This window comes from Enoplosus armatus, chromosome 14 (genome assembly GCF_043641665.1).
Source record: "Enoplosus armatus isolate fEnoArm2 chromosome 14, fEnoArm2.hap1, whole genome shotgun sequence".
Classification (NCBI taxonomy): Eukaryota; Metazoa; Chordata; class Actinopteri; order Centrarchiformes; family Enoplosidae; genus Enoplosus; species Enoplosus armatus.
Window position 1 is genome coordinate 4016199 of NC_092193.1, and position 20540 is coordinate 4036738.

Consider the following 20540-nt stretch of genomic DNA (forward strand, 5'->3'; position numbering starts at 1 on the left):
CGCTGCCTCAGTCAGAAATCTGACGAAGGTTGACATCGTGAGTCCACAGCAGCCGGTGTTTGTAGGTCGTAGCAGTAAACATTCAGAAACTGCAGGCGGAGGTTAACCGGAGCACTTCTCTTTACTCGCTCCTCTGGAGATACAGAAGATCAGTTTATAGACACACTTATTCTGCTTTCTGTTGCTTTTCTCAACTTCTTCATAAAATATGATGCTCGTTGCATAAATGAAGCAGTGTATGTAGGTCAGGAAAACAGTTCAGTGTATTTTTCATAGGTTCTTCTGTAATGCACAGTTTGCCGACATCAAGGTGGTGCAGGACTAAACGAGGGCACGGATGTAGAAGCGGCAACTAAATAATTTTAAATGTCCATTAAATGAAAGTTTGCAAAAACATGAAATTGTTCTGGCTTCTTCTCAGCGCCTGAAAAAGGCCAGCCGGCGGGAACGCTGTAGCTGTTTACCTTATTCACAGTAAACACAAATTGGGTGGGATAAGGGATGACATTTAAATGTAAATTCTAGTTCTTGGTGGAGGAAAAAGAGGAAAGTCGATAAGAGTTGGAAAATAAATGAGCAGAGGGGAGTCTTAACTCCCAGAGGGAGAGAGAGATTGCGTTTGCTGCGCGTCTCGCTTGATCGTATTTGGATCTTTGCCTGTAATGTACTTGTTCCAAAAAAGAAAGAGAGGAAGACTGTCAATGCAAAAAGACTGAAATATCAACAACCATTAAAATAGTTTCCCATGACGTTTTGTAGAAACATTCGAGCTCCCCTGACGATGAATCCTAATGATTTTTGCGATCCTTTAACTTTTCATCTGGCAACATCGTCAGCTCAAAATGTGGCTTTGGTTTATGAGTAATGACGGTCCCATCAGCCCTACTGTGTGCTAGCTGCTAATTAGCAAACATTAGCATGCTATCAGGTGGACGTGGTGAATATTGTGCCTGCCAAACACCTGCATGTTAGCAGGCTGACTTCAGCTTGACATTTTGAAGAATATGGAAGAAAACCCAGGTGACCTTGTGATACCTGAGGACACCTCGCTGAGCGTGGGGGTAGAAAGCTCTAGACTTCTGTTACTATGGCAGCACTACCTTGTAAGCTGTACATCTGTTAGACGTCAAGTAGACACAAAAAAAAAAACCCTTTTCAGCTGAGAGGTTGATCCTGTTCACCTTTTGTTCCTGTGGAGGTCGCAGCTTTCAGTGTTTCCACCTTCATGTCAGGGATGTTTCATTGTGTGTGTCAGTCAATCTTACCTTCCCACACACACCTTTTGAGTTGGGTTTTTCAGACGTTTGTATTCAATTCTGTTTGATCAATAACTGGAAGACGCGTTCATCATTCCTCCTGACCGTACTGGCCAGTAAAACATCTCCTCTTGACGTGTTTTCAAAGTAAGAGATGGGGAACAAAATGCATGTCAGCTCATCTGAAGTTAACATGAGGCTTCAGCAGCCTGATGAACCTTTCAGACACCAGAGTTAGAAAAATGGAGTAACTTCCAGAAGTGTTTTTTGAGTTTCCTCAGTGTTTCTGTGCTGAGCTGCGGGGGAGGGAGCGTAACACAAATTGAGTGTTCATTAAAACAGTAATGTTTTCATGTCTTACTTTGATTTAATGAGAAAACGTCATTAAGAAGCAGGGGTTTGTCATTATGTGTCAGGGTAATGACTTCACGCCGATGATTTATTGGTACAGCTTTTGGGTTGCCAAGTTGTGTAAAAATCCATTTGGCTGGCGTTTCTCTCTTCTCCGGCTTTGACTTTTTAGTTTGTCTTCACCAGGAAGACCATGTGACCACGTATTAAGATTTACTGCTGGATTGTTGTTATAAGCCTTTATTGATGACTTACTAACATTTGTAACTGCGGACACGATGAGCTAAAGAGACGGCTGGCGGAGCATAAACATCCTGGAAACCCATTATTAATGCCTCCATAACGATCCATAAAGCACTAGTAAATCATGTTTAACCATGAAAAACATTTAGTTACAACTCATCAACTAACCCGTGTATAAATGGTGACTTATCAGAAAGTACCAGTTTGTTAGAAGGAAATTATTAACATCTGTGGACACCTCATGCAGGGTTTGTGACACAGGTGGACCGCTGTTCACCACCCACGACCGTATTTCCCCAGATGGTGTTTGTGTTAAACAGAATCAAACAGCTTGTCATGCGTTTGACCTCCAGACCTCGAGGGGTTTCACTGCACCAGGAACAAAAGGCAGATTTGCTATTGCGTCTTTTTTCTTTCGTCCTCTCTTAGATACAGTAAATGACAATGGCAATAATACATGTAACATTTTCTACGTGCCATAAAATCACATCAGTGAATAGTTTATATTACCTCAGTCCCACATACTGTTAATACTCACTAGAGGACCAAATGTGTATTAATCTGCCGCTGAAAGTAGTCCTCAACAAATGCACTATCCTCCGAGTAAAAACTACAGTGAGCAGCTGCTTTAGGAAATTAAAACTGCGCCTTTTTAAAAATGAAACGATATATTTGTGAGCTGTTTTTTCTTTTTAAGATTTACATTAGTAGGAATCAATGGGCCTGAGTTTGAGTGTCACTGACAGATCAGGGAAGTCAGAAAGTATTGAGAGATTAACTAACACGTTGTCGGTTTTGGTCTTTTCGTGGGATTTGTTGACAATAAGAAAAATACAATAATAATTAACCGTATCATTTAACAGAAGGGAGTAATATTGAAAAGAAATAGGTGGTCGTTTGACAATAATTACCTCTTTTCTTGATCTGAAAAACGTGTATTTTGAGACCGCTCGGCTGTAAATGAGAGTTTGGTGACGCTGGCAGGGACTTTGAGCGAGCTTATTTTCTATTGAGTGCAATCACAGCCAAAGAGAGCAGGGAACAAAGACGCCTCATTATCTGTGCTCTTGGCTTGCATGTATACCTACTTTATCTCTCCCAGCCACCTTCATATCGCCATCTACAGAGGCGGCTTTCAATTAGCAGGGGCCCTAATGAACAGCAGACGTACTCGGCGGAGACATGGTGGACTGGCAGCCTCATTAAGGCTGATGAGTCAGAGGGCAAATAGGGATGATCAAGGTTGTCTGCAAAAGGCCTGATCACGTTGACCGAATAACTGTCTGGTTTCTGAGGCCACTCCAAGTGAAGAGCCTCTCAGTCTTTGTTCTTTGGTTTGAAAGTGGGGTATCCGTCTGTAGCCGCCCGTCACTCCAATAACGCTGCATTACTTTGAGATGCAGGCTTGCATTGCACATTCGTGAATTAAATTAGTTGTTTGTGACCCTCCTGAGGTTTTATAATTGAATCAGTAAACCAAAGGAACATTTACAACATGTTGTAATACCTCAGTCAATAACTACGCCTGATTAATCTCAATGTGTTTGCACCATCAGGTCTTTGAATACATAGTTAAAAGTTTGCAGAAAGGAAGTTTGGTGTCCAACTAAAAGAAGTCAGAGAGAAGAAGCAGTTTGTCATCACTGTCACCTGCACTGACGTCTGTTTCTGCTATAATACTGTTTGATCCAAGATGCACTTCCTCTGGAGTATACTGGCGCCTTTAAATGAAACAAACCAAAAGGAAAAAGTGATTTAGATGATAATGAATGTAAACATCACACCATTTCTATTGTGATCCTTTCAAATACTTAAAAACCGAATGTAAGAGCATCACGAGCGTCATTTATTTCTCTGCTTCTCAGTGAGACGACATGGAAGTGATGAAAACAGCTGTAACTCTTAAGGCGGCGAGCTGAGGAAGGGATGGAATTGAGAGTGAAGAGGTGAAAGACGAGAGGAGGGTTTTGTGAAAAAGATGTGACAGGTTTAAAAGAAAAAAAAATCTATTTTAGCCCAGGGGGAGGGAGGGGAGGTGTCGGCGTTAACTTTCAGGGAGCCAGTAGTAGTCTTATGTCAGACTGGTCTGACTAGACATGACTGAACTCCTGCAACACGTGTCTCATGTTGTTAAGTCACATTAACGCGTCTTCAGTCTCTTCAGTTAAAAAGTGGCTCTGTACCATTTTGAAGCATCATAATTCAGCAGGCGACCGCACAGAAGGAACATTATGCCTCTTTTCTTTTGTGTTTTTTCTTTTTCAAATCTAGCGTTCGAGTACGAACCGAGACTCCGTGTCAATGCGACCACAGAACAGAACTCAATTATGACTTTCTGATTGTGTCAGCAGAAACCATCCAAAGAGCAGCTCTGTGGTGAGGGAATCCTAATTCCACAGCCGCCCACATGCTCCGGTCCTGTAGATCTCATATTCCCCTGGTTCCCTGGAGGGGAGCAGGATGAAGGCAGGATTATTGGTTACAGGATTGCATTATGTCTGTGTGTGTGTGTGTGTGTGTGTGTGTGTGTGTGTGTGTGTGTGTGTGTGTGTGTGTGTGTCTGTGTGTCTGTGTGTCTGTGTGTGTGACAGAGAGGGGGAGAAGGGTGTGTAAACTTGTTAATTCAAGGTGTGAGAGATGTGAGAAAGTGGGACTGTGTGAGTGACATTAGTGCATTATTTATGTATGAGCTTGCTTGTTCAAGCTGTGAGGTGTGTGTGTGTGTGTGTGTCTGTGTCTGTGTCTGTGTCTGTGTCTGTGTGTGTGTGTGTGTGTGTGTGTGTGTGTGTGTGTCTGTGTCTGTGTCTGTGTCTGTGTGTGTCTGTGTCTGTGTGTGTGTGTGCGTGCTGGTGACTTTTTTTGGGTACTTTTTTGTTACAAAGGGATTATGGTGGGTCCTTACACATCAGATTATCTTTACTTTATCAGATTGAGCACATACACACACATCTCTTTATGATCTCCAAATGAGGTCTGATGCAGTCCGGACCAGGTGATAAGATAATAATAAGAAGAAGAAGAAGAATCCTTTATTGATCTCCTCCACAGTGAGGTTAGATTTCAGGACAGCAATCCCAGAGATATCAACAATAAACTGCACTACAACCACCACGCCACACAGAGTAAACTGCACATATCTGCACTGAAGTATTTTTTTTTAATCACAGGATTTATCTGTTCCTGGAGCCAGCGTCTCACTGCATACGTGTCATTATGTTTGTGAAGTGTTCAGAGACACTTTTGCTGGTGGGCATTAACCCGGCAGCTTCGCGGCAGCATCAGTAGCCAAACTGCCTCCCGAATCATGATATTTTAATCCCGGGGGATTACATAATCCCATTTGTGTTCAGGGATAAAAGAAGATATAAATTCAATTATTCCTCTGTGGAAACAGTGTGAAGTAGGAAGGCGACAGCAAGCGTGGAAAATCCTTTTTAAACCCAGGCTTGTGTGTGTGTGTGTATGTGTGTGTGTGTGTGTGTGTGTGTGTGTGTGTGTGTGTGTGTGTGTGTGTGTTTGTGTGTGTGTGTGTGTGTGTGTGTGTGTGTCAAACTCAGCAGAGTCTGGACTGCCAATCTGCGGGGATTGTTGATATCTGCCACCACCTAGTGGTTAAACCCATTGTGTGCATTGAGTTTCTAATATTAAACACTGTATGTAACAAATTCTATTAAACATTTACCTTGAAATATCTATCCATTAATAACAATCCTCAGATTCTGCATCAGAGCTGACTTGAGTCAGACAAAAAAAATAGGATTTGAAACTGGTTTTGGACTGCTGTGATATTGAAATGACAGAAATAGTCTCATGTTTGGATCTGGTAAAATCCCCATAATAAAAATTTAATTACACATAAAAGACTCTTTGCTCAGACATATTAAAGTGTTTAAATGTGTAACAGCCAGCTGTCAGAGACATGAAAGCAGTTTTCTTATGAAGACTTGTGACTTGACCTGGACCTGGACCAGGACCTGCCTCAAAATACTTAAAAAAACATACAAAAACATTTTGTTTCACTTAGAGAGATGAATTGTACGCTGTTTCCAGGAAACATAAAAGGACAGTCACAGATGATTTTATTGAACCTTTATTTACTCAGGGTGGAGAAATCAAGCGTCCACTTTAACAGCTTCTCAGGAGCTCTCTGCTGCACTTTAGTAAGTGGACGCTGTTGCAGAGCGTGGTTTGTTGGATATTGAGCAAATACACTGAAATATTTAGAGGTTAGGTGTCTTGTTCAAGGAGAGAAAACCAACATCTTACTTCAAAGAGGTTTCTAATGCTGGTGAAACGTCTGCCGTTACACTTTTTACTTCCTCCTCTCTGTTTTCTGAATATGTGAGCTTTTATCGATGATACAAAATTATTATAACGCTTACATGTGTGAAGTGTCTGTGACAGCAGGAGGGAAACTACTTATGTTCAACTGGTTCGTTGTATGTTTTCATTGGACTCGAGGGATCGTAACACAGGTGTCAGGAGGAAACCAATGCAGTACAAGTATTGGGGGTTTCCTACAACATAAAAACATTAAAATGTTAGTCCTGTATAGGGCTGAATAGGTTCACAGAAGCATGTACTCAATTCAAAACAAACACTATAAATTCATAGTCAAAATATATTTGCCATTGGCAATACATTCAAACAGCCACAGTATCCAAAGGCCTGTTTCAGCCATAGTAATATACAGAGAAAACTAACACATCACACGTATTTGAAAACATTAGAAACATCACTGTATTCAGTGTAACTAAAAACATGAAAGTATTTAAACCTCCTTGTCGTATTTTGTTGCGTATGACAGAAAAACAGTTACAGAATTATAGAAATAATTATCATCATCATCATCATCATCATCATGCACTTTCACTGTAAAAAAAATGACACATTCAGAATCTGGGATGTTTAAGTACCAGTTATTGGTGTAAACATACATTAGACCTGTGGATATCACTTCACGCAGAGTCTTGGCTTTCTGGTCCGTTCTGCTCAAAGTTGTATTATTACATTTATAAAGTTATATTAGAAAAACATAATCGCACCACTTACAGTGTCTTAAAGACATTTGTCAGTCCTTCTGTCAAGAACTCTGTCAGTTTGTGAGCGACACACAATTAAAAAAGGACTAACAGACAATAATGAGGAAACAGTGGACACACTATTTCTAAAATCACATAATAAATCAGGTGATGGTGCTAAAAACTGTAACAGCCGTCACGACAGTAAAGGACAGGGGTTGAAAACCGCCTTACCACCAGAATAGTGAGGAATTTAAAGGGTCAGTTCACCCCAATCACAACTTACTCTCGGTGGTATCCTGCCATGCAGAGAGTTTCACATTCTGACTGCAGACTGATTATCTATCTCAACAACAAAGCCTCTTTCTAAAAACAATACACGAGGCTGTCAACAGTTTTCAGTGTGAAAATACGACCAACAGCTAAATAAAAGTGAAACTGCAGATATCACGAGTAATGAGTGTGAAAATATGTTGCGATTTGAGCGAACTGATCCTTTAAAAGTCAACGAAAAGAGGAAGCGAGTAGGAGTCCAGCCGGACTGTCAGTGCCACCGCAGACGAGATATTAAAACGTCACTAGTGTAAAAGTACAAAAGCATTAGCATCAAAATGTACTTAAAGTACCAAAAATAAAAGTACACATTATGCAGAATGAGCCATTTCAGAGTACATATATTATATTACTGGATTCTAATTATCGATGTATTAATGTGTTCATCACTTTAATATTGCAGCTGGTAAATGTGGAGCTAATTTCAGCTACTTAATATACTGCTGGGCAGCTTAATCTACAATCATACATCATCATTTATTAGTTGATAATATTTTGAATTAATAGTCTGAATTTGCAAATCAGCTTGTAACTAAAGTTATCAAACAAATGCAGTGAAGTAAAAAGTACAATATTTGCCTGTGAGATGAGGTGGAGTAGAAGTATAATAAAATGGGAATACTCAAGTAAAGTACAAGTACCTCAAAATTGCACTTAAGTACAGTAAGTGAGTAAATGTACTTCCAGTAACATTCCACCACTGATGGCCATAATGTCCATTTCTGACATCGTCACAATGTTTTTGAAAACAAAAGAAATGAACAGTTTGACGTTTAGAAGAACGAAAGTGAAGCCAGTGAACGGACATGTTTGAGACTGAATGTAGTAGACCACGTTTTTTCTCTGGTTTTAAGAAGTGAAGATGTAACGACGTAAAAACAACAAACAACATTTAAAAAAAGTCTCTCGATCGCCTCAGATGCGATTGGACATCATTCTGGTATTCAGTTTCAGAAAGAACGACTGCAGCTTGCACAGCCGGCACTTCTTCTTCTTCTTTTTCTTCTTACTGTTCCGACCTTTCTTGTACACTCCGTGATATTTTCCCTCCTCGTCCTCTTCTTCGTCCACCCAGGGTACCCAGGCTCCACTGTGCCGGCTGGGATTGGCTCGAGGGTCGTCGGGCGGGAAATAAACCGGCACGGCCGTTTGGTTGTAGTAGGCGAGTCGGGCCATCAGCTGTTGGACCACGTCGGGTCTCTGGTCTGCCAGGTCCAGCCGCTCGCACGGGTCGGCTGTGATGTTGAACAACCAGACGTTTTTGTGGGTGGAGGATTTGTGAAGCGTCAAGGCGGCGCGTTCGAGGTTCCACCAGGGACCAGGGAGAGTGGGAAGTACCTGAGGATCAGAATGTGCATTTATTTATGTTCTTCATGATCAATTTCAAACAGAGGAGTAGAAATATTCCTACTAAAATGTGTCTAAATGTGTTGTAGTACCTGTGGGGGGACCCAGTCTCCATGGCCTGGGTCTCCTGTTAGCAGCTTCCAGTCTCCAACTCTGATGGCAGCCTGGACTGATGTGTCCCATACTGGCTGGGATGACTGGAGTATTAACTCTGGCGCTGGATGGGACTTGGGGTGCTGCGTCCCCGGCCAGGACATGTTCTGGTATTGGGATATTGTCCGCCTGGACTTTGACTTTAAATGCGATTTTAGCTGCGTCTTGGATTTTATTTGAGGTGGTCTTGACCGTGACAGGTTCTGGGATATGGTCCGCCTGGATTTTGACTTTAAACGTGGTTGGATCTGAGGCTGAGATTTAGGGCGAGACGTTCCTGACACTGATGGAGCACCACTGGAGTGGGACTTCAGATGTGGTTTGTAATGTCTCTGGTTCTGAGGTAAGACTTTGGCCTTGAGTTTTGATTTTGGGAGGGGCTTAAGCTTCGGTTTGGGAAGGGGCTTGGATTTAGGTTTGGGTTTAGGCTTAGCAGCATGATGGGAAAACGTCCGAGGTTTCTTGGTGGTCTTCAGCTTGAACGCTGACTTCTGCTTCTGTTGCTGCTTCAGGATCTTCTTCTTCTTTGGCTTCTTAAAGGCCGGGTCTCGGCCTTTCGATTTGCTTACTGACAAAAAGAAAACACACAAGTTTGAGTACGAGTGAGAAATGTGAAGTAAACACTCCTTCAACCTTTGCTGATGCTGTGTAAGATCCTCCTTTCACTTCCTTTGACTTTTATATTCCTTCATTGTTCCAGTTTTGATGATGGGAAAATCATCAGTTTTGCAGGTATTTGGTCACAAAGTAAAGAATTAGAGAAATAAATTAAAAATCTGACCTGACGATGGCGCTAGAGGAAAAGTGAAAGGATCACCAACGTGGAATCACACCGTTAGCATGGCTAAAAGCAGAATATACTTTATAAATGACCCTGAGATGGGGTTGAAAGCTTTTTCAAAGGTCTAGAAATAAAACTGTACTTTTCCGTGACAAACGTAAGAACAGTTGCCTTTGAACTCCCCTTTTGATCACTTTTGAGCATCACCATGCTGTTTCCTCTAAAGATACACATTACAACAAATACTATCTATCTACTATTCACCACCGTCAGCGGAAACCTTTGCCGGTTGACAACCTGTTGCCATATGTGTGCAGTTTTGTAATTAATCTCACAAGTGGGACTGAAGACTCTGACGTAGCTTTTGAGTACGACGACTTTTGATGTTTTTCTTTTTGTTTTGGTTCCTACCTGAGGCTCGCTCTGTGTCGGCGTCCCAGCTCATGGTTTGAACAGGAGGTTTGTGCAGAGGGTCAATGTTGTGAAGGATCTCCTGACGAGGAGACTCCTTCCCTTCACTGATGGTGGGCCAAACATCAAAACCATCCAGGCCCTGGCTCTGAGAGGGAAACAAATACACATGTATATCACAGACAATACAAAGTCATATGTAGAGTAATGAGAGGTCCCTCTTATGTGTGCCAGTAGCTACTGTGAAACCATGGTAACCGTCCACGTGTTTCTACTTGTACATTTACCACACAGGAATAAATAATGATATATTTCCTTTGGTAATAGAGGCTATCGAGTCTCTGGATTAGTCAGATACCGTCTTGATTGCAGCCAAGATAGCCTTGTTTATCTGCTTTGGCAGTGAACCTACTTGCATACGAAGCCAACAAAGCTCTTTGGGAGCTGTACACAGACTGCTCTGACTTTCCAATAAAATTAATTTATGTCTGAACTAAAACACAAAACGTCCATGTGGCCACTGTTTGGAAATAGTGCACTTATCATAATAGGTCAACAGTACATTAATCTTTATTTATGATACTAAATACAGACAGTTTTACTGTAGCGCTGTAATCTGAACTTTAGTAAAGTCCGACGCCAGAATTGGGATTAATGTAGATGGAGCTCCACATTCAGCTCTAACCGTGACAACAAATAAACTTGTGCATTAATATGAAATCAGTGGGAGACACTGAGCGAGTCAAGTTTCCACAGAGCAGCAGAGTAAAACATACACAACCTAAATCCAGTGTCCCCTGAAAAGCCTTATAGTCTGGTGGTCGCTCATATCGGTAGCTTGGGTGGCCGGGGTGAGAAAGGCATTCCTGAATCTGGTCTGTTTTACGGCACGATAAAATGGTCAGTAATGCACTTTTGTATTCACTGTGAGACTAAAAAGAAAGGCCTGGCTAAGAGAGCCGCATCAATGACAAACATAAGAGCCAACAACATGCAACAAAATACAAAGCAAAAACACATCAAAAGTCAAAAGTGCTAAAAAGGGAAAGAAATAGCAAAAATTCACTGCATATGTTGTTCAAAGTACTGAGTTCCACTGACATGGCTGATGTTTCCCCCGGCGAGGCCCACCAGAGTGGGGAACCAGTCGGTGACGTGCAGTAGAGCTTTGGAGACCCGTCTCCTGCGTCTCAACAGGGGGCTGTGAACGAACGCCACTCCGCGGACCCCACCTTCCCAGTACGTCCCCTGGAAACACGGTCACGATAGTCAGCAGAGATCTCCATTATGTACCGCTAATATATGTTTTATTCTGTGTACTATTATGCTTTGCTTTTGTTGTTGAGTCTGTTCCAGTTTTATAAATTGTATTTTACTTGCTGTTTTCATGCTATTATGCATTTTTATTAACTGTGAGGCACTTTGGAACTACTGTTTTAAGAAGTGCTATAGAAATAAAGCTCACTTACCTACTTACTAATGTTCACAGCATCATTTATATTATGGTGCCAAAACTACATATGTTGACTCATGAAACACTGAAGATAACTGACGTCTGACTATAAGCAGTAAAACTGATAAATACTAGAAGTCATGTCGACCTTGCGGCCTCGCAGCGGCCAGTTGCTCCCTCCTGTGAATGGCTGGGCGCCGTTGTCGGTGGAGTAGATGATAACGCTGTTCCGGTAGTATCCGTACTTTCTCAGAGCGTAGGTGACATTTCGGACCGACTCGTCCACTGTGGACACCATGGCGGCAAACTTTCTGCGGGCGACATTGGCCATGTCACGGTACGGGTAGATGTAGGACTTGGGCGTCTGTAGAGGAGTGTGAACTGCCTGGAGGAAAACATGCACACAGTGTATTTATACGCGTTCACTTTGTACATTTTAAATAAATACAGAGCGCTTTTCAAAGTAAAACGCACAGAGGTGATGAAAATGGCCAACCCTCCACAATTGATTTCTTGTTAAAACTAGTTAAAAGTGTGATCAGCATTAATATTATATGATCAGCTGCTTTATACTTCATTTTATAAATACATATAAATCTAAGCACGCTGTATATACTGTATGTAGACATGTATACATGCATATACTGTATATAACCACCTACATAACAGGTCTGTGTTTATGTTCATCTTGTTCAGCCTTGTTTTTAGCTGGTTGTCTTTTTTCTACCTTCCTGTAAATTGCTCTTTGGACTGTGTGTAAGTACAAACTGGAGTGAAATTCCTTGTATGCGTGCACATACTTGGCTAACGAAGCTGATTCTGATTTGATTTAAAGGGAGAGTACATTTATTTTTAGATATGCCAACAATATGAAACTGTATAATACTCTTTTAAAATAATCCTACCAACATTTTGAGATAAAATTCTGTAATTTGGTTCAGTTAACCCACTTTCCTCACCCTCTTCATTTACCCAGAATGCCCCACAACACTCGCTCATGGTGCATACGTTGTAACTCAGGGATTCCTTCTCCCTACCAGTGAAAAATCAAATAAAACATCCCTTTGTTTTGCCGTCAGCTACATTCACTCAAACCCCTGAGCCCAAAACTTCGGCCCTGCAACAAAACAGATCAAATCAACAATCAACAAATGTCACTCTTTTGAGTTTAAAGGCTTTTAACCGTTTCTGTGTGGCCTGCTTCTCATTAAATAGTCAAACAGTCTCTAAAATACGTTTCTGATGCTCAGAGACAAACAAACACTTTCATGTGGCCTCCGTGTTATTCCAACATCTCTGACTCCCAACACGCAGGCATAAACTAACCAGCATCAAAACACATGTCAGGCTGTGTTGTGTTTGACTTATTTTGTAGATGAAACAGTTGTCTCCCTGTATGTTTGTTGGACATTGCAATAGCAAAATGGCAGCTTTAGAAAAAAAACCCTTGTTCTGTTTCAGGCCGATGCTTTCCTTGACATTTTTCTGATATCCAACCTCAGCGTGATACCTGGAGGGAGAGCAGCAGGAAGAGAGGCCTGTCTGTGGGGTCGTGACTCTCCAGGATCTTGCGAGCTCTCTGTGTGAACAGCGTGGTGGAGTATTTCCCTTCCTGGCCCCACGCCACACCCTCGTCGTCATGGAGATCATACCCGCACAACCCCGGGCCATCACAGGACCCATAACTGTGGACAGACGGAGAAATGTGAGATACTGGAGACAAACATCCTAATCAATCCTTGTTAATTCCAATAATACTCATCCTACACCTTTACCTGTAGTAATCCACACTTCCTGTTAAAGAACCAAAGAAACTGTCAAACCCCTTTCTGGTGGGCAGGCATGCCTTCCTGGAAGAGAGAAGAAAGAAGGAAGTAAACCGAGCGTCAGATTTCTATGATGCTCTTATACACAAGCTGCTTACACAGGCAATAAAGGCGTTTTCCTCTAGTTCGATTTACTTTCATTGTTTTTCCACTCAAACACTGTGTACATACACATGTATGTATGACACGCTCATATTTTCTAGCACTAGCAGTTTGTAAAGGTTTTACATAGCGGTGCTGTTCTAGGCGGGACAGTGGGTGGTAAGAGGTTACAGACCCAGACTCAGTGTCTGGATGCTTTAACCACACTGCTTGTCAGATGATCAAACAGCATCTGAACCCCCCCCCCCCCACATATTTCCAAGTAGTTGGCAATGAGCAGTTATATCCACCATGAGCAGATGAAGAGCTCGGTTGACTTGGAATTTGAAATAATCTTAATAACTCTAAAGTAATTAAACTCCTGGTCTTATTCATCCAATACCTGTAGAAGCCCAGGTGCCACTTGCCCACCATGTGCGTGGTGTAGCCGGCCTCGCGGAGCCTCTCAGGCAGAGTGTCCATGTGTGACGGCAGACAGCTCGGCTGGCTCGGTCTGATAATGGAGTGTTGTAGTCCCGTGTGGATCTGATATCTGGAAGAAAAGGACTTGTTATTGGCTTTGTACCAGACTAACTGCTGACACGGGACCTGCTGTTTGGCCTCACAGAAGAACCAGTGAATCGTTCATCCTCACAGCAGTTATGTCGCCTATAATCAGATTATTCGTCTTTTGTGTCAGACAGATCGGAGTTTTAATTTTAATTCATTCTTTAGCCTGTTGGTGCTCCTGTAACATGTGAATTAACCCCCTGAGGATCAATAAAGTCTTACCTTGTCTTGAACTAATAATCACAGCATGCTGTAAAAAGATTTGGAGCAATTATTTCCAACAATCTGACAAAAAAAGTAGAGTAAAATTAGACGAGAGAGAGAATGAATTAGTGCTGAAACAGTTTGTCTATTAGTCTATTAGTCATTCGACAGACAAGTTTGATGATTAGATAATTGTTGATGATTTAAATACATTTTTTAAGCGAAACAGTTTCAGCCTCTAAAATGTGAGGATGTGCTATTTTCCTTAGTTTTATATCTGTAAATTGAATCAACAAATTAATGGAAAATCAGCTGCAGCCCGAGAACAAATCCTTCCAACTCATATTCAGCGGTGCTCAAATTGAATGAAGCTGCTCCATAAAACGTAGCACTGACAGACATTATTATAACAAGTGGTGTCAAACTGCAGTCCGGAGTATTTCATGTGGCAGATGGACAAACGGATAGTAAAGAGGCGTCTGTACCTGCCGGTGATGAGCTGGCTGCGTGACGGCGTGCAGATGGGCTGAACGTAATAGTTCTCCAGCTTCACGCCCTCCGCCGCCAGTTTGTCCAGAGTGGGGGTCTTGATGGTCGGGTTGTGGTAGCCGATGTCGTTGAAGCCCTGATTTAGACGACATGAAATGTTTCAGATTTAGATCATTTACACACAACATGTGGCCTACCAATCTGTGGTGACAAAGGGTTAGGGTTTAACATGGATGCTTTAAACAGTACTTGGGCAAGTATTTCTACTGTTACTAAGGTTACAGACCCTCTGATTCCTACCCAACACCTCCGACCACCACGCAGAGCATCCTTCTTTTGAGATAACCGATAGAGACGTACTTTAAGGAGGTCGAGGGAATCAGAGAGGCCGACAGTTTTTGATCACGTCCTGCTACCAGCCTCCATTTACGCCCAATTTCCTACATAAATAAATACATTGACTTTACTTTTGACTTGTCCAATTTTATGCCTTTATAAACCTATTAAATTACAAATTAAGTCTTTTTGGAAACCCATAATTTGAATAATATCATCACCAAATATGTAGGAAATTATCAATTCTCATATGAACAGTTATCAATAATACACTGTATTTTGAATACTTATCAGGTCTTGTAGTCAGATTAGCGTCTTGTTATGTATAAGAGGTAACTGCAGCTAGAGACGTGATCATCCAAGAATATTGATTTAAGAAGAGACGTTCACACACACACACACACACACACACACCTGGTCGTCTATGAGGATGAACAAGATGTGCGGCTGGTTCTTCTTCTGCGGTTCTGTCTCATCGCTCTGAGTGTTTCTGTCTTTCTGTATCTGGTTTGGTTTGGACCGATGAGCGGACAGACAGTCCAGGCTGAAGACAACACTCAGCACAGTCAGAGCAGCAGCAGCCTGCATCTTTACTGCAGCGGCCCTGCAACAAAACAAAGCGTAACAATGCGGCAAGAACTTCCATGAAGAAAACACCAGGGAAGTAGAGCTTAAAAATGTTTGAGTCGGCACAAATTCACACAAGCATGCCATCACTGGCGGACGAACTGTGGATCATAAAACCACATTTGAGATGGACTTGCCAACTTGGCTGTAACTGTGATCTGAAGCACATCCATCTGGTGCAGAGAGCGAGCTAAAACCACGAGGAGGTCTTTTTAACCATTTACAGTCTTTGGAACTGAATCACGACAATAAAAAGTGATGAAAATGTTATTCGGAGAGCAGAAACAGATCCCTTTGAACGGGACTGTTGCATTTTACTGTGGCCTCTTACACTACACAGTATAGGAATGTGCAACGTGGATAAAATCCTCTATTTCTGTATATATCATTGTATATGGTGATATTGATAAATACCATGATATAGTCATTTTTCTGCAACAGTTAATGTGTTTATAACCAGAGCGGATGTCTCTTTTTGTCACACATCAAGTTACTTGATCACATTGACGGTCAAATCAAGTGAAATCCAATACTGGCATAAAGAAGCTCTGCTCATTGATTAAAGGGAGAGTTACTAGTTTGTAGACTAACCCGGCTTCCCACTTTTTAACACAATATGCAGGTTGGGAAGCATTACGTTAAAGTGTCACTTGTGTTACTACACATACACATGTATATGTACATAGTTTTGCCTACTTCGCCTTCAATATATTTCTCTGATAATGTTGTTATGAAATGTATTAAAATATTTACTTTTTGTTGAGACTGTCCTCCATTTCTGTTGAGGTCGGAGTTTGTTCTGGTGTTGCAATGGATTTTAGGGCATAAATGAATTAGATGCTGTCACTCTTGATTCTTCTGTCAATTAATTTGTCAATAAATGTGAAAGAATTAGATAAAAATAACCTCCACAAGTTCTGAGAGGTGTTCTGAGGTGACGACCTCAAACAGCTTGTTTTGCCTGACCAACAGTCTAAAACCCAAAGATATTCAATTTACGACAACAGGAAAAAGACAAAAGTTCAAATTTAAGAACAAAGTGTTTCATACTTCTGTTCAACATTATATTATAATTCAATACAACACCACAACATACTAACAGTTACCCTACAGCCAAAACAAGACCACAACAGAACATTAAGCTTCTCAAACATGGTGGATGTTTCAGGGCCGTTGAACTGCTTTGCATTAGACTTTACAAGTATTTTTACAGTCTTTAATGCTTTTTTTCCCCAGAGCACGCTTCACTTTGACCTGCAGTTTAGTTTTATTCTGTGACAGGAATGGAAAAAAGCAGGTTGTGCATATCTGTATAATCTATGACATGTTTACAAACTTCAAAGCCAAGAGCAGCACGCAATGTTGATTTAATCTGGAAGACGTGACTAAAAGCAGCTGTCTCAGCTCTGAATGGTCACAAAGATGGTGACCATTACTACTGATGTCTGAACTGGTTTCCCATTAGATGAGATACTGGTGTTCATGGCAACAGCACAGGACACACACCTCTACTTTGTGTGTGTGTGTGTGTGTGTGTGTGTGTGTGGTGGACATGAACTCCCTTCCTGTGACAGCCTTGAGTGTGTTAGTTCAGACTATGCAAGCACAGACTGGTCTTGCATAAAATTTGTTTTGATGAAGTCTGCAGACTGTATCAAGTTAAAAATGTGACTGAACCCTGTTAGGAATGCAGTATTTATCAATATCATAGTTTTCATTTGGATTTTCAAATCTGACATCACAGTTTCATCCAGGTGCAAATGATCCAGACAGCTCCACGTTATGTTTAAAATCAGCACATTTCTAATTGAATGCACATCTATCCCTCACAACAAGGTGTGTTATTTCAAAGCCAGGCCCAAATCAATACCTCGATACAGGATCAATGGGAGTGAACGGCTCTTCTCCCGCCTCCTCTCCTCTTCCTCTCCGCTACTCTTCAGTTCATTCTTCACACTTCGGGTCTTTCTTCAGCTCGCGGAAAGTTTGGTTTGAGTAAAGTTTGCAGGAGACGCCGCATGTCCTCAAGTTTCCTCCACAAAACCTTCCTTCCTTCAGTCTGAGCGTCCACACTCCCAATGAAATACGACCAAAGTCAAACCAGTCACAGTGCCGCGCTGACACTACCGGTTGGACCTGTCAAAATAAAACGTGAAACGTGTTACAGCTTTTTAAGGCAGGGTCCAAACTGGAGGTGGGCAGTGTGTATTATGAACAATCTGGTTTTAAATGAAATTATTTTCCCGCTGTAAATATATTTTTTCCAATAAAACGAAACAAACAAAGCTCCATTCACAGTTGTAGGCTACTATGCAGGGTCCCAAATTAACAGTTAACAACAGTTAGCTGACCTGTAACCACTCATGTTAGTTATCATATTTCAAAAGTAACGACCTATGTGACACATAGTCAAGTGTTCCCGAAATTAGACAAATGTCAAGCATTAATGTTCTCTTTCATCAAAAATGTAAAAGAATTTAACGCCCCTCTCTCTTCCATTAGTATATAATTGCCCCTCACCAGGTTAGCTAGCCAATGAACTAGCTTAGCTACCTAGCTAGTTCGGCATAGGCTAGTCCCAGTTTCTGCCTCTAGAATCCGCTTTTTTCATTTTTATTTATCATGGATGTTGCTTACGTTTGATAGTCTGTGTTTAAGTCGCAAAAGTAAGAAATAATAAATACATTACGGCTACATGAGATGCGTATCTTGGTGGGTGGGTAGCTATCGTCTGAAGTTAGCTGGTAACCTTGTAGGCTAGGAAGCTAACATTCAAAGAAAAACGCAGTTCAGCTAAACGCATGCTAACGTTAGTGTGAAACTCAGTTACTTCTCTCTTATATATATTTTTTCATTCTTTATGGCTTTGTTCTGGATTAACAGAAACATCAGTTTACTGAAATTCTTCCTCAAAACAACTTCAGTCTAGGGGAGTAAATCTAGCCTTATCAGTTAGCTGTGGCTATCTCACTTGCTAGCTGGTTTTGGGCTTGCTTCGACTGTTTGATTTGGTTTAAGACATTGTCTTTGAAATCATGCATTTTTACAGCATAACATATGTGTTTTAAATAAAACGCCAACATGTCAGATGATATTTTGACTAGCAAAATATGTAAATTTGGCTTAGGAGGGCACAATAGCCCCACTTCATTAGTGTAAAATCAATCACAGCGGTAACAGGTTTATTTTGAAGGATTCATTTCTTAACATCCGCCGTTGTAGATTTTATTTGTGTAACTTGACACGGAGAAAAACGGTAATAAAGCCCTCAGCCTTAACGGCAATACGTTATATAGTATAAACCTTCTTATATATCTTGTGTCTTGTGATTACTGTCACCGTAACGCGCTTCCCTGCTTGTGGTTGTGTGACCACGGACAGAACATCAGCCGAGCGGTGTGACTGCAGGCTGGACTGTTGAACAGGCAGAAGAGCCAGCTGGCACTCCAGAGTAAACCAGGAATTTCTCCCTTTACGCAACGTAATGTTACTGTACAGATGCTAAACTGCATCAAGGCGTCCAGAGACAAACTAGGGTGAGACCGGAAACAGGCCAGATTAATCAGGAAATGACAGCTCTAATTGTGCCAAAAAATGAATTCCTACACGCTTAATTAACAAACTGTAAACATTCAGAGCATGTCAATTAGAAATGTTTAAATAAAAGAATATTGTCAGCATCATTATGAGGGGTTAAAGTCACAGAAGTGAAGGAAAAAGAATTAGAAATATGGTGTTAATTGAGCTTTCACTAAAATGTATATTTATATAGGCATACAGAAGGAAAGACATTTTTTTTTAAGAATATGAAATACGTGAAGTACATCATTGGCATCAAACAGTCTCTCACAGAAAGTCATGTATTCGGACAGGAAGTGGCTGTGCAGATGTGCGTCAATTAACACAATCAAGTATATTAGATGTATAAATGTACATACAGATTAGGTAGTGGGGTGTTCAGGGCAAACAACATTGTCTCCATTACAGTTTAAATCTCCAAACATTCAGTCAGAAGTAGAGCTCGGTATCAGACCTTTATACCTGGTGTTGGCCGAAATGTGTACATAGCAGCAGGTGTCCAAAACTGTCAAGTACCAAAAGTTGGCACTTTATGTTCAGCATTGTAATCTTGTGTGCTCTTTGATCAGATTGAAACAGAACATTTGCTAGTTTTAGACAGTTTATGTACAGCGGCTTGTTTTTGGACAAAAAAAAAGAGGTTTAAGAAAAACATGTTTATATTCCTTAAAGTAAGGTAAACAGAAATCTACTTTCAGGTCGTGTATTGTGATACCCAGCCCTGATGTTAACACCTACATTATATTCCCTGATTATTATATTAGGTTGAGAAGATGGTATAAGGTAATCAGAGGAGAGCTTGGAGGAGAAAACACAGCATTAAGGATCCACCGCTTTATATTCACACTTATTTTCTCCACTTGGTTCAAGCTGCACAAAGGACATGAAAAAAACTCAAGACATGTTGCAGCTAGTTCCTCAGTCTGTGCTTTTATTTTGAAAGTTATGAACAGAAATCCTGTTGTCCAATTGTGACTCTTTTAACGATGATTGATGGATGGATGATTGACAGTTCTTTAAAACACCTCAACTAAAATTAGGCAGAAAGAATGAAGGAAAACGTGTTTCTGTCCTGGAGGAAGGATTTCTTCTAACAACATTTTAGATCTTACTATTTCTTCTGACATGTGTTATTTATTCAAACAAATTGTCTTTTTGAAAAATTAAAACAGTCTGGACTGCAGTGGGACCCCCTGCCTGTCTTGGAGAGCCTCCCCAGCCTGCAGTGCATCCAGCTCCAAGTTTCCAACAAACAATGCAGTGACAGAGGTGGTGTGTGATTTCTTACGGCCTGATTCACTGGAAGTGAGCAATACATGAAGGAATGTTGCCAGATGTTGTCGTAGCTCCTTTAGAAAAGACACAGTAGTTAGCCCATACTTGAAACACACTATTTTGGCCCCTTTAATGTCCTTGATCTCTCTATTGAACCAATATTAATTGTCCATTTAAATGCCAAAAGGATTCCTGATTATTATC

General features: G+C 41.1%; 1 protein-coding gene across 6 annotated transcripts; it reads right to left on the bottom strand.

Annotated features, from left to right (window-relative positions):
- Positions 1-8119: 8119 nt before the first annotated feature.
- On the bottom strand, positions 8120-15443 carry LOC139296463 (arylsulfatase I-like). 6 transcript variants are annotated; one of them, XM_070918870.1, is made up of 10 exons: positions 15270-15443; positions 14516-14655; positions 13660-13809; positions 13125-13199; positions 12860-13034; positions 11498-11734; positions 10998-11144; positions 9940-10044; positions 8644-8760; positions 8120-8542 (listed from the first exon to the last, which is right to left on the bottom strand). In XM_070918870.1, the coding sequence occupies exons 1-10, from the start codon at positions 15441-15443 to the stop codon at positions 8120-8122; spliced, it is 1743 nt and encodes a 580-aa protein (XP_070774971.1). The 6 variants fall into 6 exon arrangements, with proteins under 6 accessions (XP_070774971.1, XP_070774969.1, XP_070774968.1 ...); XM_070918868.1 differs by having other exon boundaries at positions 8644-8778; XM_070918867.1 differs by having other exon boundaries at positions 8644-8787.
- Positions 15444-20540: the final 5097 nt, after the last annotated feature.

What these genes read in the sequence shown, in the direction of transcription:
- LOC139296463 (XM_070918865.1), bottom strand. Translation starts at nt 15,443, where the DNA reads ATGCAGGCTGCTGCTGCTCTGACTGTGCTGAGTGTTGTCTTCAGCCTG. An exon ending in TGGCACCTGGGCTTCTACAG is followed by an intron (nt 13,200 to 13,659) that starts GTATTGGATGAA and finishes TCTCTCTTCCAG; the next exon opens with GAAGGCATGCCTGCCCACCA. An exon ending in CCGGGGGAAACATCAGCCAT is followed by an intron (nt 10,045 to 10,997) that starts GTCAGTGGAACT and finishes TTTCCCTCTCAG; the next exon opens with AGCCAGGGCCTGGATGGTTT.